This window comes from Trichechus manatus, unplaced genomic scaffold (genome assembly GCF_000243295.1).
Source record: "Trichechus manatus latirostris isolate Lorelei unplaced genomic scaffold, TriManLat1.0 scaffold00052, whole genome shotgun sequence".
Classification (NCBI taxonomy): Eukaryota; Metazoa; Chordata; class Mammalia; order Sirenia; family Trichechidae; genus Trichechus; species Trichechus manatus.
The window spans coordinates 17,025,961-17,053,138 of record NW_004443988.1 but is presented as its reverse complement, the minus strand read 5'-3'; the positions used below and the strand labels follow the sequence as shown (position 1 = coordinate 17,053,138).

At 37.2% G+C, this 27,178-nt stretch overlaps 1 protein-coding gene across 1 annotated transcript in view; it reads left to right on the top strand.

Moving 5' to 3' along the window:
- WDR72 (WD repeat domain 72) overlaps positions 1-27,178 on the top strand; it is a 355,433-nt gene that overhangs the window by 74,843 nt on the left and 253,412 nt on the right. The window contains exon 13 of the mRNA XM_004377681.3: positions 20,982-21,184. Coding sequence (XP_004377738.1) covers positions 20,982-21,184 — 203 coding nt within the window. The remainder of the gene's footprint in view (positions 1-20,981; positions 21,185-27,178) is intronic.

Below are 27,178 nucleotides of genomic sequence, written 5' to 3'. Positions count from 1 at the left end.
TCTATCCTATATGGGATTCGTTGAGCTTCTTGGATGGCCAGCTTTTCATCTTTCATGATATTGGGGAAGTTTTCTGTCAGCAGTTCTTCAATGATCCCCTCTGTGTTTTCTGTTTTCTCCCCCTGTTCTGGAACTCCAATCACTCACAGATTTTTGCTTTTGATTGTATCCCACATAATTCTCAGGGTATCTTCATTTCTCTTCATTCTTTTTTCTGGTTTTTCCTCAAACAGAGTTGTAGCCAAGTGTTTGTCTTCAATTCTGCTGATCCTGTCTTCCACCATTTCAAATCTGCTCCTCAGCCCTTCTATGACACTGTCCATTTTTGAACTCTTGTTGTTTATCTTTTGGATTTCTAATTGTTGTTTTTGTATAATTTCTATGAATTCTATTATATTAAATTTCTGTGAATTTATTTTGGCATTTTGTTCCTGCATTATTTTCCTGAATTCTTCCATCTTTTTGTCTGTATTTTCCATGAATTTGTCTGCCTTTTCCATAAATTTGTCTATTTTTTCCTCATTTTTGTCTTCTTTTTGCTTCAACTCTGGATAATTCTGAGTATTAGAGATTTGAATTCTCCATCAGGTAGTTCTAGTGCCTTTTCTTCTACTGGAAAGTCATCTGGTGTTTTATTTTGGACGCCTACTGGAACCATTGTGTCCTGTTTTTGTAAATGTTTTGATATTGTCTGCTGTCTTCAGGGCATTCAGTAGTTATTTTTTTCATTTATTGATTGTAGATTTGTTTGTTTTGTCCTTTGTTTTTTTTTTGAATTTGGCTATATCTGAGCAGGTGGGCTGTGTTTTCTTTGTTGTTTGCTCGTCTGTGGGCACAATACTTTTCTCCTCCTTCTCCAACTGGCAGAGTCAGTCGCTCAGATATGGTACAGCAGGGCAGGTCTAGCTGAAGAGGACTTGCTGGGATGGGTTGTTTTTGGCACTTACTACAGCCACCAGGGTGGGTTGGTAAGCAGTGCAGGGAAGGTTCCAGTAGGCCATGCCTGTGCTGCTTGGTGGTGTGATGTTAAGCACACAGTGCAGGTAGGCGGGATGGAGCGGGGAGATTGTGATGTGTGGAGCTAAGATGGATATGGGAGAGAGGAGAGAGGAACAGGAGCCAAAAACATACGAACAAAAAAGAATGCTAGGGGAGCTTGCCATTGGAGTGGAGAGATGAGAGACTATGAAATGGAGAAAAACAGAGAGGGGAAGAAGAAGGAAAAAAAAAAGAAAAGAATGAATAAATAAAAATTAGAAAGAAAAAAGAACAGCAAAGCTCCCAGGGATCCCACTGGTGCGGCTACGAGGTCTGGGGAAGTTGTTCCCAGGTGTTGAAGTACAGCCTGGCTGGGAGGTGTAGAGGTATTCGGTGCCAGGTATCCAGGGGACAGGAAGAGAAGGAAGGTATAGAGAGACAAGAAACGGTTGTTCTGTCTCCTGCTGGAAGCTCTGTGAAGCTGCTTTCTTGTACCCCTATTTGCTGGTCTCTGATAAGAGTCCACGATGGCGGATCCATGCTGCATTAGCTGATAGGGGACCTCTCCATGTATGTCTCCTCGCTGTCTGTTCTCTGTCAGTTTTTTATTCCATTTGGTGCTTGGCTGAGTTCTTTATCTCTTCATTTGATGTTTTGGATTTCAGGATTGCTGTTTTTTCTGTTTGGCTTAGTTTTTCGAATCTTTGCTGTGGAGGGACGGCATGGTGCTTCTGCCTAGAGCGCCATATTGCCGGAAGTCCTCTTTCCTGTCTTTTTAATGACCTTTTGCTTCCTTCATGTATGGTTTCCTTGATGTCATCCCATAACTCATCTGGTCTTTGGTCATTAGGCTCCAATGTGTCACATCTATTCTTGAGATGGTCTCCAAATCAAGTGGCATATACTCAAAGCCATACCATGTTTTTTTTTTTTAGTTGTGCTTTAAGTGAAAGTTTACAATTCAAGTCAGTTTCTCATACAACAGTTTATGCACACATTGCTATGTGACACTAGTTGCTCTCCCTATACTGTAACAGCGAGCTCCTGCTTTCCACCCCAGATTTCCTGTGTCCATTCAACCAGCTCCTGACTCTCTCTGCCTTCTCATCTTGCCTCTAGACAGGGGCTGCCCATTTAGTTTCATGTATCTACTTGAGCTAAGAAGCACACTCCTCATGAGTTATCACTTTATTTTCTGTAGTCAGTCTAATCTAGTCTGTGTCTGAAGGGTTGGCCTCGGAAATGGTTTTAGTTTTAGGCTGACACAGAGTCTGGGGGCCATGTCTTCTGGGGCCCCTGCAGTCTCAGTCAAACCATTAAGTCTGGTCTTTTTACTAGAATTTGAGTCTGCACCCCACTTTTCTCCTGCTCCGTCAGGGACGCTCTGTTGTGTTCCCTGTCAGGGTGGTCATTGGTGGTAGCTGGGGACCATCTAGTTCTTCTCATCTCAGGCTGATGGAGTCTCTGGTTTATGTGGCCCTTTCTGTTTCTTGGACTGGTATTTTCCTTGTGTCTTTGGTGTTCTTCATTCTCCTTTACTCCAGGTGGGTAGGAACCAATTGATGCATCTTAGATGGTCACTTGCTAGCTTTTAAGACCCCAGATGCCACTTGTCAAAGTGGGATGCAGAACATTTTCTTAATAAACTTTGCTATGCTGATTGACCTAGATGTCCCCTGAAACGATGGTCCCCAGACCCCTGCGCCTGCTAATCTGTCCCTCGAAATATATGGTTGTATTCTGGTAACTTCTTAGCTTTTGGTTTAGTCTAGTTGTGCTGACTTCCCCTGTAGTGTGTGTAAGATAATTCTTGTCTACTGTCTAGTTAGTGAATACCCCTCTCCTTCCCTCCCCACCCTCATAACCATCAAAGAATGTTTTCTTCTGTGTTTAAAACTTTTCTTGATGTGTGTATGATTCTGGTCTGTAGTTTAGCTATTAAAGATCTGCACAGTTGTGAAAGTTTAACCTCTTGAGGAGGAGGTAGTTCCACAGGAGTTAGGACCAGGAGCCCTGGGAGTCAGACTGCCTAGATTTGAATTGTTTCTACTCCTTAAAATCTATATTACCTCAGTCAAGTTTTAATTCCTGAAAGACTCACTTACCATCTTTAAATGGTACCTAGTGCTGAATTTTAACAATTATTTATTATAAATCCTTCATATATTACCATACTAGTTTGCATTTAAGTTTTTAGTGTCCCCTCCCTCCTCATCTGCCTCTGCATTCTAGTTGAGCTCAACAACTATTCCTTGTTCTGATGAAATGCATACCACTCCATTTTCAGGAAGTATCATATATGACCTTTCTCCTTAAAGTGCTTTCAATATAATCAGGAAAATATGTACCTCTGAAACAATTTGAAAAAATATGGGACACCATATAAGAAAGTGGTATATGGAATATACTTAAGAGGCAACATGTACATTATTAATGTAACACCTAGGAGATGTAATGGGGAGGTTTATAATTTCCCTTCCCTTGACTGCACAGTCCACAAGTCCTTTCTTTTAAAGGATTTGTGATCTTGCATGGGGAAAAAGTTACATCTTGATTTTTACTAACTTCTAACTTAAATTAAGCATATATTCAGTTTTTAATATAAGGAACATACCACAGCAGTATTAGCCGTATCTGTGACTTTGTCATCAATAGACATCATAAGTATTTTCACATCTCGTTACAATTGTCATCAGTGTCTTAAACAATCATTTATGTTCATCACTACCATAAATTTTTAGATACTTCACTGGCACCTGTTATTTAATACATTAATAAAGAAGCATATACATTTGTGTTTTTTAGATATATGGATAGTTGTATTTCAGTATAATTGCTATCCTTTATAATTCTATTTATTTTATTTAATACATTTTAAACCATTATGGTGAGGAGTTTATTTGCTTTGCCAGAAGACTGAAGGTATTCAAGGCCAAAAAAACGGTTGAGAACTCCTGTTCATCTAAAAGATTTTTAACGTGAGGTACATCGAAGTTATTCAGTTAGGGAGTATTTGTCGATAACTGTATTTTCACTTGCAAGGCTGCTTGCATTTACTCTCCCACATCCTTTTTTTTTCTTTTTAGTATCAGAGCAAAAATGAAATAATAAAAGAGTTTGACCTTATTTTCTGCCAAGTTAAATCTAGCAATTAACACTGTATCAGTAAGTAGAGGCATATAAGTCTCATCACACGAGACTCTTTTTTTTACTTCAGTATCAAGTCTTGGCATCTTTATACAGATACACGAACACATGCATGTGCACACCCACGCAAAACATGCACGTGTGTACACAGGCCTCCTTACATGCTTATGTGTACAGGTGTGCACACACGCACAAGCACACACCAGTTTTCTATAATTCCATCTGGTGAATAGAGACCTCTAATTTACCTTTGAACTTATAATTTTATAAACTTTTTCAAAGAGTGGAAATTCCAAGATCGAAGTAGACAAATTTAAGATCTGCATGGAGTAATTTCTGCTGTACCTTTTTGAATCCAAATACCACATTGAAAGACTATTGATGAAACAAGCACACATAATTTTCTTTTCCCAAATTTAGATTTATTTCTTTGTTGGTTTTAAATATTTGAACAATTATCTACATGTTTATTATGTATTTATAAAGTATGTATTTATACATAATAAAGTAATTATAGTTTATATGAAGTAATTGTACTTTATTTGGATATAGTTCTATATTATTTTTCTGTGCCCAGGAGTTATTTTTAAAATTCTATGTTACATAATTAACTGTTAGCTAGTAAAACGTGTGGTGTCCATTTTAATTGAGGTATTATTCAACTCCACCTTTTTTGGGTCTCTTGGCATCTTGATATACATTAAGCATATCATTGTAATATTTGCAGGATGTCTTTGGAACACTTTTTATGCTCAGAACCAAATATGAAAATCAATATAATCCCATTCAAATGATAGAAATAAATATTTTCTGCTGTTAAAATTACCTTCACCAATTAAATCCCACCCTTCACTGCCTTTATTATTTCTTCTGGCAGTTGCTGTCTTCCTGGTTTATCCTTTAATGAAGAAAATATTACTCTAATAAGTTTTAGCTGATTTGTGCTGTTTGATTAGACATTTGGATTGGGTGTTGGCTGGATGTTTTCTAGGTGTCTGCATTTAATATTCATAGGGCCAGTTCTCAGCAACAGAAAGAAGAACATATCAGGATGGGTGTTTCTTGGCTTCACCTGGGTTACACCCCTTCTGTAGGCATTTTATGGACACTTGGAACATTATGAGTTTCATAGCTGCAATGTTTGGTGGAAATAAACCCAAAGGAGCCATCTGTCCCTCCCCATGCTGCTGCTTTTCAATTCCCTAGCAACTTCCCAGTAGCCAGCTGCCACAGAAACGATTGGAAAAGGAAGACCCAGTGGACTGTAATGATTGTTATTCCCTGGGAGAGTAGGTTCTCTGATTTAGTTGAGAGAAAAAGGATATTGGATGCACTCGATTCATCTGAGTGTATCAATAATATCCAACTTCTACCATTAAGTTACTTGTTAGGATTTGATGTGAAAGGCCTTTTGTGTGTCTAGAGATGAACCAGGTGAAAACAAATCCAGAAGTTAAGGATTAACACATACATAAGTATACATATATATACATATGCATACATGCATACACACACACGTACACACACACAAATATGTTAGTTGCCGTCAAGTCAGTTCCAACTCATAGTAACGCTGTGTACAACAGAATGAAACATTGCCTGGTCCTGTGCCATCCTCACAATCTTTGTTATTCTTGAGCCTGTTGTTGCAGCCACTGTGTCAATCCATCTCTTTGAAAGTCTTCCTCTTTTTCGCTGATCCTCCACTTTACCAAGCATGATGTCCTTCTACAGGGACTGGTGCCTCCTGATAACATGTCCAAGGCATGTGAAACGAAGTCTCGCCCTCCTCGCTTCTAAGGAGCATTCTGGCTATACTTCCTCCAAGACAGATTTGTTTGTTCTTCCCACAGTCCATGGTATGTTCAGTATTCTTCATCAACACCATAATTCTTTTTTGGTCTTCCTTATTCATTGTTCAGTTTTCACATGTGTATGAGGTGACTGAAAATATCCTGGCTTGGGTCAGGTTCACTTTAGTCCTCAAAGTGACATCCTTACTTTTCACTACTATAAAAAGGTCTTCTGCAGCAGATTTGCCTAACACAATATGTCATCTGATTTCTTGACTGCTGCTTCCATGGGTGTTGATTGTGGATCCAAGTAAAATGAAATCCTTGACCACTTCAGTATTTCCTCCATTTATCATGATGTTGCTCATTGGTCCAGTTGCGAGGATTTTTGTTTTCTTTACGTTGAGGTGCAATCCATACTGAAGGCTGTAGTCTGTGATCTTCATCAGTAAGCGCTTCAAGTCCTCTTTGCTTTCATCAAGCAAGGTTGTGTCATCTGCATATCGCAGGTGATTAATGAGTCTTCCTCCAATCCTGATGCCACGTTCTTCTTTATGTAGTCCAGTTTCTCGAATTATTTACTCAGCATACAGATTGAATAAGTATGGTGAAAGGATACAACCCTGACACATACCTTTTCTGACTTTAAACCACATTTGTGTGTGTATATATATATATGTATGTAATTTGTGTGTGTATATATATATATGTACGTACGTGTGTGTGTATATATATATTTTATATATATATATATATATATAAAGAGAGAGTTAAATGCAAGATCTGATATCCTATAATATAGGCAACTGAGCATTGTACTAACTTACATTATCCCAAAGACTATATTTTTGGTTACCTCTGGTCTCCTAGTTACCTTTTTTTTTTTTTTTTTAATACGGATCGACTTTCTCTTAGGAATAATTCAGAAATTTAAAGGGCTGTGAAAACAAATGTTTTTTAAATTAGTTTGTGGTAAGGCAACAAAGCAGACCTTAACACACAAGAGTTATTTATTCCACTAAATAGAAATGTTTTTTTCCTGCAAATATATTAACCTATTTGATTACTGTCTGCTCTCCCAGACCCTGCTGGGAGTGTTATATAATATGCATTATCTTATCTCTCTGGAATCTGAAAAATTTCCTGAATTTTTGAAAAATCCTGTGGTCCCATATGTTTTGGATAAGGGATTGCAGGTTTATATTATCTTTCTTTTTCATTCTCCCTAAAATAATTGATAGTTTTCTACAAAATGTTATCTATACTCTGTCTTCTTGCCTCCTATTCATGTAACCCACTTCAATCTGCTTTCTGCCTATGCTCTTCTAATGGCACTCCTCTTCCTGAGGTTGCCAAGCTCAGTTGGCATTGTCTGGGTCTCAGATACTTGACTTCTCTACAATCACTCTCCATCAATGTCCTTCTCTCTCTCTCCACCATCAGCCTTACATGACACTCCTATATCCTGATGACCACTGGCCCTTCTTTCTCAGATTGTCCTACTTCCGCATGCTCTCTGTATATTGTTCCTTGGGTTTATTCTCAGTGAATTTCTCTTTTTATTGAATGTATTGTATTTAGACCATGTTATCAATGCAAGTGCTTTTTAACCAACATCTACACATCCTGAGATGGCTTGTGGAACATCGTGGCACAACATCAGTCATCATTCATACTGGGATCTTTACCAATCAGGGGGCCCCAGTAGGGAGGAATAGCATGTTGTGTTCTAAATCAGAATTGGGTAGGGCAATGGCTTCTGTTCCTGGGCAGTCTTCATGTGGCTTGGCATAGAGATTAGGATTTACAACACATTTTTAGGGGCCACAATTCGATCTATAACACTCTTCTTCAGCCAGCTGGAGAAAGCACTCTACTTTTAAAGTTCTGCTAATTAGGTCTGGCTCACCTGGATAATCTCCCTATTTTAAGGTCAACTGATAAGTAAACTTAATTACATGTACAAAATCCCTTTTGCCATGTAACATAACACAATCGCTGGGGTGATGTCCCATCATATTTACAGGGAGAGGATCATTCTTAGAATTCTATCACCTTGATATTCACTTGAATGGTTTCTGGAGGTCTCCATGAGTGAGTGAGTCCATGGAATGGAAATGAAGAATGAAGAGATCGGAGAACCATTTTGGGGCACTGGGTACAGAAACATGGTGTACATTGTACAGGTAGCACTGGGGAGTCAGGACAGTAGTGAGAGTAAGCTGAGCCTGCTGCTTTCTAAATAAGCCCTGACATGCCTGGTGGAGCCTTGGTCCCCAATATCTGCTTAAGGCAAACTGCTGCTGTGTCCCAAGGGAAAACTGATGGAAGTAGTGTTTTTGTTCTTCCATCTCCATCCTCTCCACCCCCCATATAAAAAAGAAATTTTCTATATGATTTCACTCTCAACCAGAACCTTATTCAGGAGACCCTACCCCAATTTTTTTTCTTTCCCAATATTCTTCTACCCACCAGGCAAAATTCCAGATCAACTCATCAAGATATTGACCTAATTAAATTATTTGATACCAGATGTGAATAAACGATAGACTCAAATCTCATCAAAGATATTGTTTCCTGTAAGTAGGGGAAAAATCTATTTCTTTTTAAGATTTTTTTATGTTTTATTGTTAAAGGTATGATAGCAAAGTTAACAGATTTGTAAGGAATCCTGATTTATGAGGACTACGAGAGAGTTAGAAATTGTATTTTCTCTTGACTGGGAAGAAATCTATTTTTGAAATTTTTAGAAATTACAAAGTAAGCATGCCTAGTGTAAAAAGTTCAGACAATACAGAATGAATGACATTTTGTGATACTTAAAAGCCATTCAATTTTACTATTTTGTGTATATAGATAAGTACCATATTTCTTTTGTAAATAACATGCACCATGTAAAAAAAAAATTGGCATAGTGGCACTTATGAAAATACTTCGCCAGGGGAGAGGGCAGGGCGAGGTATGTGTACACACACGTACACATACACACATACACATATACACGTACACATACATGCACTCTTAGAGTCCTTGGAGCCCTGGTGGCTCAATGGTTAAGAGCTTGGGTGCTAACCAAATGGCAGTTCAAATCCACCAGCTGCTCCTTGAAAACCCTATTAGGCAGTTATACTCTGCCCTATAGAGTTGCTATGAGTCAGAATCAACTCTTTTTTTTTTGGGGGGGGGGGGGGGGTTATAGTCCCTGGGTGGTACAAACAGTTAACATGCTCGGCTGCTAACTGAAAGATTGGAAGTTCGAGTTCACCTAGAGGCACCTCAGAAGAAATACCTGGTGGTCTCCTTCTGAAATCAGCCATTCAAAGCCCTATGGAGCATAGTTCTAAACTGACACACATGGGGTCACCATGAGTCAATTGACTAGACAGCAACTGGTTGGTTGGTTATATGCCTTAAGGTTTAGAAGGTTGATACAAAGCCAATCAAGAATTTATTATCAGGACCTTATAGTACCAAATGAGCCACTTTCTTGACTATTTTACAGCTGAATTTAGTATGTTCAAAAGTTAGGAATGAAGGTAAGTGGGAACCCTTTATGCCAAATTTAATATTTCAAATACATTCACTTTCCCTGTCCTTCCATTATTTTCTAATTAGGTAAGTTTGATACCTCCAGGGTCTCGTGTCCCTGGTCAGAACCCCTAGCGGTTATATGTTTTCTGGAGTAAGATGCAGTAATTGTGAAATGGTTTTGTTGGGAATGGAACCCTAGGTTGATCTTCCTACACTTTTGTGAACAAGGCAATATACTTCATGTGTAACTGAAGATAAATGATAAATCTTACAACAGACCCAGTGGTCAGATTCCTGGATATGTGGAATTCAATTACAACTGGCAGTCAGATATTTTGTTGAAACCTGATTTTATGAATTTAGCTGGTAAATTTGGTACTGAGGCCATTTTTTATCCTATTGTGTTTTGGAGGGTCACTTTGAAATATAACCACACTTGGTGTATAACATTTCCCTAATATCATGGTGAGTTCAGTTAGAAAATGCATGCTTCGTGCGGAAAAAGCTAACTCTATAACATATATCTTACAGTTAAACTTTGTGTATGTAAATACAATATGTATTTTTTATTAATTCCATAACACATTTTCACACAATAGGAATTATTTACCAAATTCTGATGTTTTTCACAATCCCATTAGAAACAGAATATTTAACTGAAAATGTTCCTTTTATTTGTGAAACAAATTGAAGTTTGTTAGTTTTCAACATGTGAATTTGGTGGATTTTATGCCCCAGTAGTAATGCTATTTCTACATTGTTCTTCCGAGGAAAAGCACCATGAGTTACAGTGAGTAAATTGCCATCTTAGTTTTATTTATGTATAATTTTAAAATAAATAAAATGCTTATATACAACATAAAATGTTAATTCATCTAAGGAAAGTTTTTTAATCTTAATTTACTCTTGATCACTTGCAGAGAGATTCATCAAGTGACTAGGATTTCTTTTTTAATCATTTCTTTCTGTATTGGGGTTGTAGCTATTCCTTTTTATCCAGACCTAGTGGTTAATTTGTAAGAAGAAGTTTTATCTGGCTTGGGGCTTAAAGTATGCAATTTAAAGTTATTCATTGATTGGTAGTAGGCTGTGATTTTTTGTTTATTTGGGGAAGCAAATATCATTGGGAGCTAAAAAAGTGTTTAGGCAGAAGACAGCAAATATTAAAATATGGGAAAATTACAAAGAAATAAAATCAAGACAGCAAGAGTTAAAGAGCAACTTCTGGATATTTGGAAGTGAATTGAAGTGGAAAATATTCCTTCTTCATCACCTTCTTTTTGTAGATATTCAAGTCTATTATGCCTACAAGGCATATTTTGTCACCTAAAAATGTTCTCTTTGCCCTTTACATTGCTAAGGGAAAAGGCAGCATCCTGCATGGTGCATGTGTGTCTTGTTTTAAGGTAGCCTGATACTTCAAAATCAGATTTCATAACAGGCACATCACAAAGTGATTATTTGCCCTATTTAAAAACACAAAACTGTAAATGCCTTATTAAGTATTGACAATCTTAATGCATTTAAAATAAAACTGTATTTTATTAACATACTGATATATAACAATTTCTGAATCTTTCTTTTCATTTCCTTTTTATGTGCAGAAACTGCTGAAGGATTTTTTGTCAGTCTCTTTGCACATCTTACTCTAAGCTCTTTTGGAGATGACATTCTTTCATTGGAATTTAATCCTCACCCGTCTTCTTAACAGTTAAGCCTTCTCTTTCTACTCTGATCTCTACCTGGAACTCTACTTCTAACTTTGCATCTCTACGTGGGTGTCATCTCACTTGGCCTTTTCCACAATAGCAACATCTCCCCTGTCCCCTCTTATTTAGGGTCCTTAAGGGTCGCAATGACTCATAATGACCCTATAGGACAGAGTAGAACTACCCCATAGGATTTCCTAGGAGCGCCTAGTAGATTCAAACTGCTGACTTTTTGGTTAACAGCCGTAGCTCTTAACCTTACGCCACTGACGGCAATGGGTTTAGGGTTGCTATGAGACGGAACAACTCAATGGCACACAACAACAGATAGCTAGCAAGCAGTAGAAGCCTAGGTGGCTCAATCGGAAAGGGGAATTTATTGTGTAAGGATTCAGGGGTGTTTTTCAGAGACCTCAAGGTTGGTAATTCATCCAGGCCACTGGAGGGAACTAGAAACAGGAGCTACAAAGTTATAATATCCCTCTCTTCCTCTTTCCCTTTCCCTTTCCTTCTATCTTTATGTCTATCTCTGTCTCTCTCCCCTTTTCCCTCTTTCTCCTTTTCTTCCTCCCATCTTTGCCTCTCTCTGTGTGTTTTTCTCATTCGTTTCTGGCTCCTTGGTTTTATGAGACAAGAAATGGCTATTCCACGGTCAAATTATCATGCCACATTCAGAGATTGACTTCTTGTCTCCAGTTCCAAATTCTTGAGCTATTAGGAACCCATTGTGGTGGAGTTGATTCCAGTGCAACACTATGATCTTTATGGAAACAGACTGCCACATCTTTCTCTGTGGGAGTATTAGGGTATTTGGAATGGCCTGGCAATATAGCTGAGACCTAGGGCAGATGTTGTGCATGCGTCCATCACTTTCCCCAGGGTTGTCCCCTCCTGGTCTCTAGGGTCTCAGCTTATAAAGGGTATGTTGTTATTGTTAGGTGCTGTCAAGTTGATTTCTGGCTCATAGTGATCCCATGTAACAGAGCAGAACTGCCCTATAGGGTTTTCTTGACTATAATCTTTACAAGAAGCAGATTGTCAGGTCTTTCTCCTGTGAGCTGCTGGGGGGATTCAAACCACCAACCTTTTGGTTAACAGCCGATCACTTAACCATTGTGCCACCAGGACTCCTTGGTATAGTTTGGTATAGTTTGCTGTTAACTCCTGTGACACTCATACCCTGGTATTCTCTGGGACTTTAGTAGCAGTCCCATCCCACTGCCTACAAGGAAAGGTAACATTTCATTTATTTACTGTGTATTTCCCTAGCGAACATTTATTGAACCATCCTTTGTACCAAGCACAAAGAATACATACTTGCCTTCAAAGAGTTTATCATCTGATAGGGGGCAGCCTTGAATCTAAGCAAGGAAATAAAATAGATTAATTACAAATGTAATAAATACCATAAAGAAAGGGAAAGAATCGGAGATAGAAAACAATGCAAGATAGCACAGGAATCTCCTTTTGAAAGGCTTCTCTGAGGAGGTGAGATTTTAAGCTAATACCTAACGGATGAGATGGAGCTAGCAAGAAAGGATTTTTTTTTTTTTTTTAAAGCTCTAAGTTGTGAGCAGGGGGAAATAGTCAGCAAGCTGATAATGGCATGGAACAAACCTGGAGAAATAAGCAGGATAATTATATGACTTGTAGGTCAAGGAGTTTGGATTTAACTCCAAGTGTTGCCACAGTAAAAAAACCCATTAGCTAGGTTGCTGATGTCAGATAATCTATTAAAAAGTATTTAACATTTAATTTATGCCAGACTCCATTCTAGTTTACTGAATAGGATTAAAAATAAGTCAGATATATAATCCTACTCTGATTTTAATTATTACCTAGCCTGAGAGGCAAAACTGATTGGGGAGGTACAAGTATTAGGTAGACTACAGTAGGGTCCCCAAACTGGTCATATGCCCAATAAACTCAGACCTGAATGTCAGGAAGATTCCAGAGCTACAGAGGAGGAGGTTTGTTAAACTGCTTGTGAAGGGCTGAGTGGGAACCTCTGTTGTACGTCAGAGGCAGGTCAAGGAATGCTACTCAGCACCCATGTTACCGGGATAACAGTTTTAGAAAGGTTAGTTGGCCATGAGGTCCAGGTGAGAAATGCTATTTTTTTTATTCGTAAAGCACATATGTAGCACAACACTCACTGTGCCCCAGGACCTTCTAAGAACTTTTCAAATATCTACTCAATTTAATTCTCAAAGTAACCATGCACAGTAATAACCATTATTGTCCCTATTGTACAGATGGGGAAGTGGAGGCACAGAAATATTAAATAGCTTGCACAAGGCCACACACCTAGTAAGTATAAAGAAAGGATTTGACGGTAGGGCAAGATGACTTCAGAGTCCATGCTCTTCACCATCATGCAATGCTCCTTGCCTCCACCTTGATAGATGGAGAAGCCTGTAGTAAGACACAGGTTTGCGAATGATGTAGAGTAAGCTATGGTTTAAACAAAATTGATTATGCTTTGGGATGAAGGAGCCCTGGTGTCACAATGGTTAAGCACTCTACTGCTAACTGGAAGTTTGGCAACTTGAACACCAGTGGCTCCTCAGGAGAAAGACCTGGCAATCTGCTTGTGTAAAGGTAACAGCTAAGAAAACCCTATGGGGCAGTTCTACTCTGTCACGTGGGGTTGCCATGAGTCGGAACTGACTCGATGACACCTAACAACAATAACATGCTTTGGGGTGTGTTGAATTGGTGGTCAAAGCAGGGCATTCAGATGGAAATATTGTAAATATGGGCCTGGAGCTCTACAAAGATATTTTGGCTGCTCCTTGTGTTTCTGTGCACTGGCTTTGAGGAATGAGCAATTTTGGATCAGTAATAACTGCTTCAAACGCTTGTTGGTATTATCTTTTCTTCACTTTCTCTCAGGATATTAATTGTTCTAAGCTTTCTTTTCTTATGATTGGCTCATTCTTTAATGTACTATTACATAGTTAGGATTAAAGCAAATGGTATCAAAACTCATGGCAATAAAATAAGTAAAAGAAAAAAAGCAAAATATTTGCATATTTAGTATTTTATACAATGTACAAAGCATTTAATATGATGAAGATTTTGCTTGGGATAGATATTTATAGTTATTTTTGCATGGCATCCACTTTGAGGGAGGACATGACACTGTAACTTTCAATAATATTTAACCCACATGTGTCTCTATATCTTTCCTTGTTGTGTATAGACTGATTCCAATGAAAAGAAAGTATGAGCTAACTCATATTCTTGATGTGTCTCAGTGCAAAACAAATTCTAGTTATTATTGAGTTCACTTTGGAAATAAAAGTACTCCTGAAATTGAAGTTTAATCAAACAATTCTGTAAACTTTCAGTTTGTTATTTCTTTCACTATCAGCAAGCAGTGACTATTCTGTTTCTTGCAAGTAACAGCTTATTAGAGTTGCAAAGGCAGCTCTTGTTGGAAATCCTCCCTGTGGTCACACCCTCCTTCCTTGGTTACTGGTTTTGTAAAGAACTCCCTCTAGAAATTTAAGTATATCCCCAAAGTTATGTAAATTCCATAACTTCAGGGATAGATTTAAAGGACCATTCTGCATTGGGAGTGACTTATCATGGTGTATCAGTCAAGGTCCAATCAGGAAAAACAACACAGCAATCTGAACTGAAAAATTTTAATATAATATAAAAATTATTCATTATAACAAAGAATTTGAATGTGAGAGATTAGCTAGTAGGGAGTAAAGAGAAATCCAAAAAATATAGGAGTATCAGCTACTACCCCTAGGTCTGAGAGTGCACCAAAGGGAGAGGCCCCCCAAGGACTAAGATCCTGACCTTGTTGGAGAGAGTATAGCTGTAGCTCACTGGATTTCAGAGAAGTGCTGTGAGGTTATCTTGGTGGAACTTGCCAGAAATATGCCCTTTAGAGTGCCAGGGAAAACTTTCATGGGGAGATGCCTTTCTGGAGGCACTCTACTACAAAACCACCCCATGGTATGTCAGAGGAAGCTGCTGACTGCTGGCTGCTGCTGGCGGCTGTGCACTGCAGGAGCCATGTGCTGGAGAAGTTGCCCACACTGTTGCAAGAGCATATACCAACATCAGGAAGGAAAACTCCTTTCTGCTATGTCTTTTCAGCACTGTTTATTCACAAAGGTTAGTATCACACCAGCTGGCAAAGGAAAAAATATTCCAAGAGCCCAGATCCATTTTCACAGAGCAGGCAGTGAAGGGTGAATTTGGAGTTCAGAGGCAATAAACTGATAACTGCAGGTATGGGAATCCCTACACACTGCCAAGGCTTTCAAAAGCTGTTGCCCTGAACTTATTCCAAAATCAATTCATTTTTTTGAATATATAGTTTACTTACCTGTCTATGATAACTTTGAAGAAATTGAGGTGAACTACTTCCTAAGTCATGTTTGTGTTTCCTCCCAATTCTTTTGAAATAAAACAATATCTAATTCATTTACAAATATTTTAAAGTTGAACATGTGAAAGCTATTGTTCACAAAACCAACTGTCCAACATTTTGTTAGAATGGAAGACTTTTAGTTTTGGTGGAAATAGCTTATGCTTACTTCAAATATTATAGCAAGTTAGTTTTTAGCTGTTCCTTGCCTCTGCACTGTCATTAAGTTTTAAGTAAATCTCCAGGAGGACTGGGACTGATCTTGTTTAGTAAACATTGTCAACATCTGACACAATGAGAGTCACATAGTAGATGCTCAAGTAGGTGAGTTTTCTGTACATTCATGAAAATGAATTAGAACTACCAAAATTTGTAGGTAAACTATTTTCATCACTGAAAAATGCAAGAGGAATGGCAGAACCTGTGAAATAGTTGTGCTTGTGTAAGACATTAGGTATAGAGTAAAACATGAATGTTGTTGTTATTTGTTGCCATCAGGTCGATTCCAACTTATGGCAACTCTGTGTGCAAAATAGAACCTGCTCCATAGGGTTTTCAAGGCTGTAACCTTTAAAAAGCAGATCACCAGGCCTGTCTTCCAAGGTGTCTCTGGGTGGATTTGAACAGCCAACCTTACAGTGGTCAACACATACACATGTGTTAAACTGAAGTAAAATCTTCTCCAAGAATTCTCAAAATATTATCCAAATATTACAGTTTGAGGAACCACAGAAAATCTGTGAGAAGAAAATATCAATGATTTTGTACTCAAAGACAGATTCCTCAGAAAGATAGTGAATTTTTTCTGGTACCACAGTTACAAGTTCTACAGTGCTGTCATTTTCAGGAAGCAGTAATAACTATTATCTTTGGTTTAGGGAACTCTTATTGTTATCTCTGAGAGGAAGGGTTTTTCTTGACGTTGCAGCCAACTTCATTTGTTGAAGATGTATCAATTTTGATGGAAAATGAAAGCTTAGAAGAGTAACATGTTTATAAGTTCTATATGTTAAAGATGTTTATTTATGAAAGAAATGTTATAGTTAAAAAATATCATTGTTAGGAGACAAGAGACTAAAGTTCTGCCTAATATTTTAACACAGTACCTGTTACTGATTTGGAATCCAAATTACCATATAATGGTAGTTTGATCCATTATTGTTGACCCTTTACTGATGTGGCATGATTCCAAATGAGAAGAAACAGCTACAAACATTAATTAATAATAGGAACATGGAATGTATGAAGTATGAATCTAGGAAAATTGTTAATCATCAAAAATGAAATGGAATGCATAAACATCGATATCCTAGGCATTAGTGAGCTGAAATGGACTGGTATTAGCCATTTTGAATTGAACAATCATATGGACTACTCTGCTGGGAGTGCCAAAATGAAGAGGAATGATGCTGCATTCATTGTCAAAAGAACATTTCAAGATCTATCCTGAATTATAACGTGGTCAGTGATAGGATAATATCCATACGCCTACTAGGAAGACCAATTAATATGACTATTATTTAAATTTACGCACCAACCACTAATGCCAAAGATGGAGAAATTGAAGATTTTTATCAATTTCTGCAGTCTAAAATTGATCAAACGTGCAACCAAGATGCATTGATGATTAGTGTTGATGGGAATACAAAAGTTGGAAATGAAGAAGGAAAAGTAGTTGGAAAACATGGCCTTAGTGATAGAAACAGCACCTGAGATCACATGATAGAATTTTGCAAAACCAATGATTTCTTCATTGCAAATACAGTTTTTCACCAAAATAAACAGCAGTTGTACATGTGGACCTCTCCAGATGGAGTACACAGGAATCAAATTGACTGCATCTGTCTAAAGGGATGATGGAAAAATTCAGTATCATCAGTCAGAGCAAGGCCAGGGGCTGACTGTGGAACAGACGATCAATTACACATATGCAAGTTAAAGTTGAAGCTGAAGAAAATTAGAACAAGTCCATGAAAGCAAAAGTACAACCTTGAGTATATCCTGCCTGAATTGAGAGACCATCTCAAGTATAGATTTGATGCACTGAACACTAATGACAAAAGACCAGAAAAATTGTGGAATGACATCAAAGACATCGTACATGAAGAAAGGAAGAGGTCATTAAAAAGACAGGAAAGAAAGAAAAGTCCCAAATGGATGTCAGAAGAGACTTTGAAACTTGCCTTGAACATAGAGTAGCTAAAGCCAATGAAAGAAATGGATGAAGTAAAAGAGCTGAACAGAAAATTTAAAAGGCAGCTCCAGAAGTCAAAGTAAAGTATTACAATGAAATGTGCAAAGACCTGGAGTTAGGAAACCAAAAGGGAAGAAGACATTCAGCATTTCTCAAGCTGAAACAACTAAAGAAAAAATTCAAGCCTCCAGTGGCAATATTGAAGGATTCTATGTGGGAAAATATTGAATGAAGCAAGAAGCATCAAAAGAAGATGGAAGGAATACATGGAGTCACTGCACCAAAAAGAGTTGGTTGACATTCAGCCATTTCAGGAGGTAGCATATGATCAGGAATGGATGGTACTGAGGGAAGAAGTGCAAGCTGCAGAGAAGGCACTGTAGAACAAGGCTCCAGAAATTGACGGAATACCAATTGAGATGTTTCAATGAACGGATGTAGCACTGAAAGTGCTCACTTATCTATGTCAAGAAATTTAAGAGGACAGCTGCCTGGCCAGCTGACTGGAAGAGATCCATATTTGTGCCCATTCCAAAGAAAGGTCATCCAACAGAATGCAGAAATTATTAAACAATACTATTAATATCATACACATGTAAATTTATGCTGAAAATCATTGAAAAGCAGTTGCAACAGTACATTGACAGGAAAGTGCCAGAAATTCAAGCCAGATTCAGAAGAGGACATGGAATGAGGGATATCCTTGCTGATGTCAGATGGATTATGGCTGAAAGCAGAGAATACCAGAAAGTTGTTTACCAGTGTTATTGACTATGAAAAGGCATTCCACTGTGTGGATCATAACAAATTATGGATAACATTGCAAAGAATGGGAATTCCAGAACACTTAATTGTGCTCATGCAGAACCTGTACATAGACCAAGAGGTAGTCATTCGAACAGAACAGGGGTATACTGTATGGTTTAAAATCAGGAAAGGTATGCATCAGTGTTGCACCCTTTCACCATACTTATTCAATCTGTATGGTGAGCAAATTATCCGAGAACCTGGACTATATGAAGAAGAACGTGATGTCAGGTTTGGAGGAAGACTCATTAACAGCCTGTGATATGCAGATGGCACAACCTTGCTTGCTGAGAGCAAAGAGGACTTGAAGCACTTACTGATGAAAATCAAAGACTACAGTCCTCAGAATGGATTGCACCTCAACATGAAGAAAACAAAAATCCTCGCAACTGGACCAATAAACAACATCATGATAAACGGAGATAAGATTGAAGTTGTCAAGGGTTTCATTTTGCTTGGATCCACAATCAAAGCCTAAGGAAGCAGCAGTCAAGATATCAAATGACGCATTGCGTCAGGGCAAATCTCTGCTGCAAGAGACCCCTGTAAAGTGTTCAGAAAGCAAGATGTCACTTTGCAGACTTAAGGTGCACCTGACCCAAGCTATGATATTTTCAGTCACCTCATATGCTTGTGAAAGGTGGACAATGAATAGGGAAGACTGAAGGAGAATTGATGCCTTTGATTTATGATGTTGGCAAAAAATATTGAATATACCATGGACTGCCAGAAGAACAAACAAATCTGTGTTGGAAGAAGTACAGCCAGAATGCTCCTTAGAAGCCAGGATGGCGAGATTTCCTCGCGCATACTTTGGACATTTTATCAGGAGGGAATAGTTCCTGGAGAAGTACATCATGTGTGGTAAAGTAGAGGGTCAGTGAAAAGAGGAAGACCCTCAACGAGCTGGATTGACACAGTGGCTGCCACAATGGGCTCAAGCATAACGATTGTGAAGATGATGCAGGACCTAGCAGTGGTCAGTTCTTTTGTACACAGGATCGTTATGAGTCGAAATGGACTCGATGACACCTAACAACAAACAACAACAGAACTGCCCCATAGGGTTACCAAGGCTGTAAATCTTTATGGAAACAGACTGCCACTTTTTTCTCTCACAGAACAGCTGGTAGGTTCGAACTGCTGACCTTTCGGTTAGCAGCCGAGTGCTTTACCACTGTACCATTATTTGCTGTAAAAGAAGGTGATGAAAGAGAACAGTAGAAATGAGAAAGAATTGGATACATATAATCTTCAAATCTATCTCTCTCTCTCTATCTGTATATCTATCTGTCTATATTTATCTATCATCTATTATGTATGTACTTACCTTTGTTCTCCCCAAAATACATAGTAGTATGCAATTATTATTCCTATATTATTATTTTATTATCAATATGAATTACTTTAATTTTTTTTCTTACTATTATCTATAAGAATTATGCTTTTCCTTCTTAACAAATAGCATAGCTATTTTCTTATTGGTAGGAAAGGAATGATACAAATGAAATTTGTATCATTTTAGCTACTGTGTGTCAAGCTGATTTTCCTTAGCATCTTTACTAAGGATATGTTACATATTTAACACAGTATGAATAATGCAAAGGCTCATCACTGATATAAGTGACAGTGATCATGATTAATTCATACCTATTGAGATTTCACTGAGTGTATGGCATTTTATTTTATAAAAACAACTGTTTGTGAATTGTTTTCTGATACTTTTACTCTATTTGACACTTGTTCCTTTTAACTTGAAGCTGAACTTACAAGAACATCTAAATTCTGCAACTGTGGAAGAATGGCAGAGAAGAGGGCAAAGGGCTTTTTTTTTTTTTATTCTAATAACGTAAAATATAAAAGTCAAATGAATATAACAACAGTGCTCACAACAAAAAGCAATAGCCAAACCCTAGAGTGTTCTGCATTCCTGAAGCTGTGAAGGCACAGTTGGATGAGGGAGGAAAGAATAAAAAGCACCTGTGTTTTTACTTGCCCTATTCATTTAAATTATGTATATACCAATAGTAACATTTAAAACTGGGAATCCAAGCAAAACTATGTGCATTCTCTGTTGTTGTTGAGTTGGAACACTAGGGGACAGCACTAAAATATTCCATAGTTGTTTGTTACTGATCACTTTCATATTGTATAATAAGTAAAAGATTTTACTGTTAAAGACTATTGAATGTCCTGTTGATTTCAGTGGACGAAAAAGCACAGAAAGGAAGATGAGCTTTTCAAGTCCATAATTTCAGCCTTTGTAAGAGGATGATTTGAATAATTAAGAGAAAGCACCCAGAAGCTAAGAAGATAGTAAGGCATAATAACTTAAAGAATTGTCATTCATCTGTTAAGAGTATTTTATCTTTTTATTCTGTTGAGGTTAATATTTTGCATAATTTTTTATTTCTAATCTTGTTTTCCAGGCACTTTGGAAAGACATGAAACGGGAGAAAGAGCAAGAGTTATTCTTGATTGTTGTGATGACTCACAGCTTCTAAAGCCTGAGTCTGTATTTTCAGTTGCCTCAGAGATACATAAATACAAAATTGCAGAACAGAGATCCTCTAGCTCCTACCAGCTTGGGCGAATGCCTTCTCCTGGTCTGCAGATGGAGTCTTTATGTAAGGTAAGTTCAAATCAGGCTGCTGCTCACAAACAACTTGATCGACACCAGAAAGAAGTAATGTGCCTAAGAATAAAATAGTATTTAAATACCACCAGAAAAACAAGAACTCAGAGATGACTGTGTTTGCCAGGCTTATCATCCAAGTGATCTTGGTGAATTAGGATAATTGTTTGAGTGAGTTATGTTAAGATTCTTTTTGACAAGACTGTTATTTCTGAATTGTCAAAATTGAGCCGATTTTATATTAACTCTAATTCTGGATGATTTTCAGTGGGGAGGAATAAAGCTATATTCTGTGATTTGGATCCATTTTTATTTTTCAGTTCAGAGCCTTTGACCTTTTTAAAATGCTAATTACAAATAAACAAAAAGATATCAGAAAAGCTGAATCATTATATGGAAAGTTTTTATCTTTCAGTATACACAGTAGCTCTGGGATCCCCAACTCTTAGGATTCCTAGTCTCAGTTAATGCACAGTGATGGAGTTTGCATTTAGCCTCATAAACAAAGTCAACCACCTGAGCCAAAAACTGGATTAGCTTTATTATTTTTTGGTTCTAAAAATGATATAGTAATTTAATCTGATTTCTTTAAGGGACCTTTTTCCATATTTTTGTCTTCTACACCTCCAGGATATCTCCTCATTATGTTGTTGTAACTATGCCATTTATATGCACATATATTGTGTAGTATCTTTTTTCATGTGAACATATTTTTATAATATTGCCTAATATGTGTGAATGTTATTTTAATGCCTATAATGTACTATTGCTTATATAAATTATTTCCCTATGGCTCCCTATCTTTCACTTATATGACTAACACATCTATGGACCTAAGATTTTTTAGTCAGGATTATTTACTAGGATATTGTTCCAAAAGTGGGATTTCCGAGTCAAAGTTTAGCTGATTTTTAGTTACATGTTATTAACATTTTGCATTATTTTAATGATATTATAAAGAGTATTAAAATACCATTAATAAGGATTTTAGGTAAGACCTTGTTTTATCACGTCTACGTTTTATACTTAGAGGAAACAGGATGCACCATCATCTAGGAAGGCCATTTGGCTGCTCAAACCATGCCTCAGTGTGGCATGATTCTGGGTAGGGGTGCCGGTGTGTGATCTTTAGCTTTTTAGGTTTGGAGACCTGATTAGATTTTATCAGTGAGGTCAGGGTTTGTCAGTTTTTTTAGAACTTAGTCACACTAACCAAACTCCTCAGAAATGAGTATGTCTATCAAAATGACAATTCTTTAATTTACCACAATACATATAATTGGAAATCTGTCCACTGCTTAGCACATTCTCACTGTAGCAAAGCTACAATGAGGCCACATTTTCTTGGTGGGCATGGAGTTGGCCAGGGGGAATTCATCAGATGAGCTTAAAGGCTTATATCATTGACCGTTGAGAGTCTGATACAGTCTTGTCTTTCCGACCATCAAGGTACCGTCTCCTTGGTCAAGGGTGAGGAATTGAAAAAATTCTGAGTTTTCATTTGTCTTTTTAAGACTCCATTTAGACAGCCCACTTTTGTTTATCCATCCTCGTTCAGATGTTAAAGCCAGTGATTAGGCTACAGCTTTTTTTTTTTCCTCGTTCAGTTAAAATATTTTTAGATTTCCAAAATGTACTCTTCATGTTTTTAACTTGAAAAAGGTCGTATCTATTAGGACAGTTATGTACAGATGGGATAGAACTTCAACAATCATAAGTGAACAGGAAAAGTCATTCTGAAGCAGGAAATTGAATCAGACTTACATATATTATGAAGTTGGGGTAAAGGACAGTATGTGAACCTAGCTGACTACTTACCATGCTCATCTTTATGTGGCTCTTTTGTTCTCTGTTCATAATGCAGTGTGCATCTTATAGTGGAATTGTAGATGAGACTTTGGGGATGTCTCTTGACTTGTGCATGAAGGAGTTCTGGTGGCCCAGTGGTTAAAGCGCTCCACTGCAAACCAAAATGTCAGTGGTTCAAACCCCCCAGCCACTCCTTGGGAGAAAGATGTGACAGTCTGCTTTTGTAAAGATTAAACCAAAACCAAAAAGTCAAACCCACTGCCGTGGAGTTGATTCTGACTCATAGTGACCCTATAGGACAGAGTAGAGCTGCCCAATAGGATTTCCAAGGTTGTAATCTTTACTGGGAGCCCTATCGGTGCAGTGGTTAGGAGCTCGGCTGCCAACCAAAAAGTTGGCAGTTTGAATCCACCAGCCGTTCCATGGAAACCATATGGGACAGTTCTACTCTGTCCTATAGAGTCACTATGAGTCGGAATCAACTCGATGATAGTGGGTTTGGTTTTTGATTTTCATCTTTACGGAAGCAGATCTCCACATCCTTCTCCTGTGGAGCAGCTGGTAAGTTGGAACTGCCGACCTTTTGATTAGTAGCCAAGCGCTCGCTTTAACCACTGTGTCACTATGGCCTTAGAAAACCTGTGGGGGCAGTTTTACTCTGTCCTAAAAAGTCGCTATGTATTGAAATAGACTCCATGGCGACAGGTAGGGTATGCAAGAGCAAATCTCATTCATCAAGTGCCAGTTTTACTAGTTTAATTCCCAGAAGGTAAACTGATTCTTGATTCTTTCAGTTTCTTGCAGGACCTCAGAGCTACCCTTTAGGTACTAATAATTGTGTGTGTGTATATATATATATATTATATATAAATAAGTAATTTTCTTTATATAATTCTGTTTCTTGATTTTAGGAAGCAACAAAATGTCAGGATCTTGTTTTCCTAGTCTTTGACTGATTCAGACTTTATTTTCTTGCTGCTGACCTTTACCTTTGATGACTAAATTTCCAATTATTCACTCTCTACGTAGTTGTTGAAGAACTGAATTAGACAGGACTATCACCTCCTTGGAGCCCTGGTAGCACAGTTGTTAAGGGTTAAGGCTGCTAACCAAAAGGTTGGCAGTTTGAATTCACCAGCCACTCCTTGGGAACCCTATGGGGCAGTTCTACTGTGTCCTATAGGATCACTTTAGTTCATGAGTCAGAATCGACTTGACAGCAGTGGGTTTTGTTTATGGTTTATGTATGTATATATATAAATGTCCTTGAATTTCATACTTATCAAATTTGTAAAGAAAAGAAGGCAAAGACAAAACAGTCTTTACAGCCTAAATCTAAGCGGATGAAATGTTAAGAGGACAAATGTATAGTGTGCAGTGGAGAATATCCAATACATGATTGGAGAAAATATAACTTAGATGCAGCACAGATGAAAATAACTGTAGTTAAATGAACACTAAATTCAATATTAACAGAAGTATACTACTATATGGAGCAAAGGAGGTGATACCAAAACCCTCCTTTGAACTGGTCAGCAGTTCAAATCCACCAGATGCTCCTTGGAAACCCTATGAGGTAGTTCTACTCTGTGCTATAGGGTTGCTAAGAGTCAGAATCGACTCAACGGCAACGGGTTTGGGGTGTGTGTGTGTGTGTATATATATATATATAATGAATATGGTAAAATGTTTCATGTATTTTCATAAGAAATAATAACTTTTAAAGTTGAGGGTTTTATTTGCACTCATTTTATTGGTGGGAAAAATGAGGGACAGTAAGCTTCAGAAATGTAGAACTTTCTTGTGTATTTTATGGGGCACGAGTGAAATATTCTCCAACAATAGAATGAACTATTTAAATGGAAGAATAGCATGTAAGATCTGTGCATTGAGGTCTTTGTATTTTGTGATACTTGAACTTTATTAGAATGCTGTATTCAGTTTTTCATCTTGCATTTAAAGAGTGCATATAGATTTTGGGAAAGGTTTTAAAAAGAACAACAAATACAATAAAACACTTTTAAAATGAGTCCAATTTGAAATGCTAAAGAAGTTGGATTTGTTCAGCTAGATAATGAAAAGTCCTTGGGGGTAGGAAAGGGCCAGGATCTTCAAGAATTTAAAGGAATAGAATATCATATTACTGACGGGCAACTGCTTTTCTCAGATTCTGCTGAAGGTAAAACAAGATAGAACCTGTTTAAATTGCAGAGGGAGAAATTTAACTTCAAAGTAGGAGATAAAGACCTTACTAAAATCATTTGTACATGGCAGAAATCTTTGTAGCTTCATCATATTTTAAAGAGAAAGGGCCTATTTTGTTTCTGGTTGGTTGGTTTTAAATTCTTTTTGTGGATTTGTCGTCTGTAAAATGAGTAAAAGGATAAACAAGATTATTTTAGCTGTCACAGTTTATACCATTGAAGTGTCCTGGGATTTTTTTTTTTTTAACTCATTTTCTGTAGAGTGGGTACCCCAGCAGCTGTGCCTGGTTGGTTATCTAGAGCTGTACGCTCTAATATGGTAACATTAACCACATGTAGCTATTGAGCACTTGAAATGTAGCTAGCACCACATGTTAAAATTACAATATTTTGGGTACATAGAGTTAAAGAAAATGTTATTAAAATCAATTTCACCTCTTGTTTGTAAAATATAGCTACTAGACATTTTAAATTACATATGTGCTTTGCATTATATTTGCACTGGAAAATGATGAACTAGAACAGGGATCAGCAAATTTTTCTGTAAAGGGCCAGAAGATAAATATTTTAGGCTTTGTGGGCCAGATCTTTTCTGTTGGAACTACACAACTCTGCTGTTGCAGTGTAGAAGCAGCCATAGACAATACTTAAATAAATGAGCAAGTCTGTGTTCCAATAAAACTTTATTTTCAAAAACAGAGAGTGGACTGGATTTGACCTGCTGGCTGTAATTTGTCAATTTCTGATCTAGACAGTTCCTCTCTGGACTTGGAGACCATGAGGTACTATGAAGAAATGGCAAAATAGCCAAAACCTCTCCTTTCTCTTCATATCTGAATTTTTAATAAAGCTAATTATTCTAACTTCTCTACTCTGTGTGGAATGTAATCCAAAAGGCTTTATAGTAAGTCTGTTCTCTGACAGAAACCATGAAACTTATATGTGTTTGGAAAGCTGCCCTTTGTAGAAAAACAAGTGTACAAGTATAGCTCCCAATTCAAATATGAGTTTAGAAAAGTGGATTTTTCTTTAAATAAACCATTTAAACATACATCTATATCCAAAAAATATAACATTGGTTATAAATCAGGGATGCATTTACATTCCAGTTGAACTTTCTAGAAGTTGGGTAATGATCTTTGGTGCCTTTTGTTGACCTTTAGGTAATGACTTTTGATGCCATTTGCTAAAAAATCTTGTTAGAGCTTTATCCTGATACTTCTTATAAAACACAGATAGTACACTGGTAGACCGCCAACAGAAAATCAGATCCCACTACTACCTATTACCATATTGGAATGAAAAGTCAGATGTTTTATGACATAAAAACATTAACCAAAATAGAACTTGCAGTAGTTTCCAAATTGTGAGGTTTGAAAATTTCGCCTGCAAATTTACATGTGTAAATATTAAATAATAACTCATTGTGGCAATATTACATGTTATAGGTTAACTCTTTTTATTGAACTTTTTATTATCAAAATTGTATCACTACAAAAAAGAACAAATAATAATTTGTTTGAAAACAGTTAATTGCATTATTTAGGGCTGAATTCTCAACATAAAATGACATTTTTCACTGTTTTGATCAGTAGTGAATTTTTGATATGTTGTTTCTAGTATAATGAAGAGTATATAGGTATTTTTCTAATGTGGAAAATATTTTGTAAAAATTTTGTGTAACTTTAAAAGAAAATAGTTTTTTTTTATTAAACATGTAGATGTTTGAGGAAAATATAGTTTCTTTCCCCCCATAAACATTGGATTAAGATTTTTGTTTTATGTATTTTGATTTAGGGAATCCCAACTTAAAACTCAGGTGCCTAACCAATAGTAAGAATCTTCCCCTTGAAAAATGGGAGAAATATACAAGGCATTTGCTTTCTGGACACATGTGAAGTGATGCAAGTTTCCAACAGTATCTAACCATTTCCTCTAAGCATTTATATATGATTTTAATGTGTGATCTTGGGTGGAA